Source organism: Anoplopoma fimbria, chromosome 9 (genome assembly GCF_027596085.1).
Source record: "Anoplopoma fimbria isolate UVic2021 breed Golden Eagle Sablefish chromosome 9, Afim_UVic_2022, whole genome shotgun sequence".
NCBI lineage: Eukaryota > Metazoa > Chordata > Actinopteri > Perciformes > Anoplopomatidae > Anoplopoma > Anoplopoma fimbria.
In genome coordinates this window covers 928389-932496 of record NC_072457.1, presented here as the reverse complement: position 1 = coordinate 932496, position 4108 = coordinate 928389, and the positions used below count along the sequence as shown (strand labels likewise).

The 4108-nt window shown below is 41.9% G+C and overlaps 1 protein-coding gene across 1 annotated transcript in view; it reads right to left on the bottom strand.

The window, feature by feature from the left end:
• Window positions 1-1364: 1364 nt before the first annotated feature.
• Window positions 1365-4108, bottom strand: part of LOC129095279 (extracellular serine/threonine protein kinase FAM20C-like) — a 38264-nt gene continuing 35520 nt past the window's right edge. The window contains exons 8-11 of the mRNA XM_054603665.1: window positions 2973-3054; window positions 2761-2820; window positions 1535-1731; window positions 1365-1417 (exon numbers count right to left, since the gene is read on the bottom strand). Coding sequence (XP_054459640.1) covers window positions 1365-1417; window positions 1535-1731; window positions 2761-2820; window positions 2973-3054 — 392 coding nt within the window. The remainder of the gene's footprint in view (window positions 1418-1534; window positions 1732-2760; window positions 2821-2972; window positions 3055-4108) is intronic.

The following is a 4108-nucleotide window of genomic DNA, read 5'->3' as shown; positions in this document are numbered from 1 at the left end:
CAAAGGAAACATGTAAAGTCAAAACCACGTTATGCTGTTTATGCTGTGAGACTTGAGACGCCCTGAACGCCTCAACAGCAACATTTAGGGGGTCTCTAAAAAACCACAAGACTATTATTCATCACTAAATGTCCTTTAAAAGCTTATTAACGTCCTTTCATGAAATAGGAATATGAATATTGAGTGTGAGAGATGATTTTCAGCCGTAAATGACGCAGACAGTCAGAGACACAACAGGTGTAGTGAATATATAAGTGAGTCCGTGTGTGTGTGTGTGTGTGTGTGTGTGTGTCGGTGTTAAAGAGGGAGGCTGTTGGAGGGCAGTAGTTGTTGTTTAATTGTGTAAGTGGCTTTATTTTTAATAATATTCTCCTTTGTGAAGTTGTTCATAGTTAGTTATTATCTAGGCTTGTATTGATTAAATCTTGTATATTACATTAGAAGTCTGTGTATTTAGCTCACTGACTGTATAAACTGCTGTTATTTGCATCAGAAAACAAAACAAAAACAAGTGGATCAAAATGTGTATTTTACTGAAAAAAGAAGATCAGTCATACTGTGTTAAAGGGTTTAAACAGTTCACCCCAAACTCCAAAAAATACACGTGTGCACTGATGAATAGCACTACAGGTAAAGGGACCGTCCCTTTAATATTGAAGATTATTATCACAGAAAACTTATTGGTCTCCCTTCATACACAAACAAACAAACATTTTGACCTGAAACAGAACAATTTCAATGAACCATTTTTTCAAGGAAATACACCTTTTTTTGGTATTTCAATATTGAATTTTCAATACTTGTTAATAACAGTAATACTTCCTGGGAAATGTTTCTTAAAAGACTTCAAATTGTTTTGAATATTTGACCGACTGTCCTTCTTATTGTTGCTTCAAATCACACGTATAAACTTAATTCTTCTTGATGAATAAACAGAACTTTTCTTCATTTTCAAAACATTCTAGGACTCAATTTATGTTGTAGAATCCAAAATGTTATAAAGCTTTTAGGGTTTATTAAACTCAAAATGTGTTTTACTGTAACTGGGAATATGTCAAGACACCATTAAAGTCCTCATGACTTAAACTGTATAAATGTGTTATATGTGTGGTTTGTGATCATATGCGTACATTTCATATTTGGACACGTCATATAATCCTCAATATTTAATATTTTAACTCTAGTCTTAGAGTCCAGTGTTTTGGTGCATTTTGTAAAAAGAAAGCAAAGTAAGTTGAATGAAATCTTAATAAAGAAGTTTCTCTGGTTTAGTTTGTTCTCCCTCATCATTTGCAAATTACTTCATCATTCAAGTGTTGATTCTAAAAAATAAATGTCCATATTCATAAGAAGTAAAGCCGTCTCTACCCAGCAGGAGTCACCATGTCGTCATAGATGACCTCACCACCTCCTCCTGCTTCACCTCCTCCTCCTCCTCCTCCTCCTCCTGCTTCACCTCCTCCTCCTCCTCCTCCTCCTGCTTCACCTCCTCCTCCTCCTCCTCCTGCTTCACCTCCTCCTCCTCCTGCTTCACCTCGTCTCCCCTGGCATCGACCCACCGTCTCCAGGACGGTCTTCAGACGGCGGTCCAGAGCGGAGAGGTGGAGCTCCGACAGCAGCGGAGCCTCGCTGTGAAGGGGGTCGGTGGAGAGGGAGGCCCTCATCACGTCACTGAGACGGTACGGAGACAGGGACAGAAGACGGAGGCGGAGGAAGGTGGAGCGACGGATCCTAGAGGACGGAGGACAGGGAGGAGAGAGAGAGAGACCTTAACGAGGACACCGGGAGGAGAGGAGGACAGAGGACAGAGATCAAGAGACAGGAGGATAGAGGACAGAGGAGGACAGGAGGACAGAGGACAGGAGGAGAGGAGGACAGAGGACAGAGGACAGGACAGGAGGACAGAGGACAGGAGGACAGGAGGGAGAGGAGGACAGGAGGACAGAGGACAGAGGACAGAGGACAGGGAGGAGGACAGGAGGACAGAGGACAGAGATCAAGAGACAGGAGGACAGGAGGAGAGGAGGAGAGGAGGACAGGAGGAGGAGGACAGGAGGAGGGAGGACAGGAGGACAGAGGACAGAGGAGGAAGAGGACAGGAGGAGAGGAGGATAGAGGACCAGGAGGACAGGAGGACAGAGGACACCGGGAGGAGAGGAGGACAGAGGACAGGAGGACAGAGGACAGGAGGACAGAGGACAGAGGACAGAGGACAGGAGGAGGGAGGAGGATAGAGGAGGACAGGAGGAGGACAGAGGACAGGAGGACAGGAGGACAGGAGGACAGGAGACAGAGGTCAGGAGGACAGAGGACAGGAGGAACGACTGGTACTGATATGTGTGTTCTTCGTTCTTTATAAACTTCACTTAAGATGTAATCAATTTTGTTAACATTTTAGATTTGTTTCCAGTGAAATATTTATGACTTTATAGTGACTTTGCTGTAGTGAACATAACTGTTGCTGCTCTAGAAACAATATTTAGATACATTTTGAATTTACATTCGGATCCTGTTCTGAATGTATTTGTTTTTAAAAGTAATGATTAAGTCATGCAGAACAACAGAGTGTTGATAAGAGTAGCTCCTAACATATCTCTCTCTACCTGAAGGCCACTGTGGTTCTCTACACACTTGTAAATGGAGAAGTGAGCAGAGGGGCATTTAGCTGGTTGCAATCTGCATCCTCACCACTAGATGTCACTACATTTACACACTGTGCCTTTAAAAGATTAAACACATTTTATCATGATCTTCTTTCACCTGCAGCACTGTTCCAGAGGAGCCAGGATGGAGGGCTCGTCTTTGGAGTGACGCCCAAATCTACAACAAGAACAAAGACATCAACACATCAACACACACATTAACACACACACACATTAACACACACACACACACACACACACACACACACACACACACACACACACACACACACACACACACACACACATAAACACAGCAGAGATACTCACGCTCTTCCGTTGTCAAGGTGTACGAGGAAGGTGCTGTTGCCAAACTTCTCAAAGGTTTCATAATGGTGTCTGTCCATGTTACCTGGAGGAGGAGGAGGAGGAGGAGGAGGAGGAGGAGGAGGAGGAGGAGGAGGAGGAGGAGGGAGTTTGGTTAGAACAAGGAGATCTTTCTGCTGTAAATATCATTTAGTGCATAATGTCCAACATTCAGTTAAAAACACTTTGGTCAACAACATAAAATTACATATTCAAGCCCCAGACCTGAGGATAACGGCTAATATGTTTGAGGTCATTTAATGCATGTGTTTCTACATGTGGATGTTAAATCATACGCGTATATAAACATTAACATTCAAAGCAGCTTTCAAAATAATTCAATTTGGAAGATTTTTATCTAAATAAATGTCTTTATTGAAGGTGGTGAACACGATGGTGATTGAACCTCTGGCTCCCTGATGAAAAACTGCAGTATTTATATAAATGCAGTATAATGAACTGGGTGTGTGTGGAGACATTCCTAGGAAGAAAAAATTAGTATTACAGTTTTTCACACAAAACATGCAACAGAATTCTGAAAAGATCTAAGCTCACGTATCAACACAATTCCTTTGTTTTCACATCTCTTAATAAACTATGGCTGTGGTCGAGAAGTCATAAAGTTACCTTCTAGAATCCTTTCCTAACCACTTTTCCTTGACCTCGATGGAAAACATCATGAGGTCAAGGAAAGATGTGAAGGAGAATCCATTAGGACTTAAGAAAAGGGAACCAATCACTTAGATGTATCTCCTTTCCTTTGGTAAACGATGGTCCAGTGTTTCCTTTGCTAAAGGAGTTAAGAAAGGAAGCATTGAAGCACCTTTCCTTCACATACAGAGAATTCAAACAACTTTTATCATGACGGCCACTGAGAGACTTCAGGTCATTTCACAGGTAGGAACCTTCCACCAGAGCCTGAAATCTGAAGGATTGCCACTTAAACAGCTACTGAATTGTACAAAATGCTCTAAATCATGACAGTGTGTGAACATTTTTTAATGAAAAACACTACAAAGCGTATTGTATGAAAAAGGCATTATACAGCACAGTGGTGTGAATGAGGGAAACATCTAAAAGATCTCTCATGTAGTGTGACG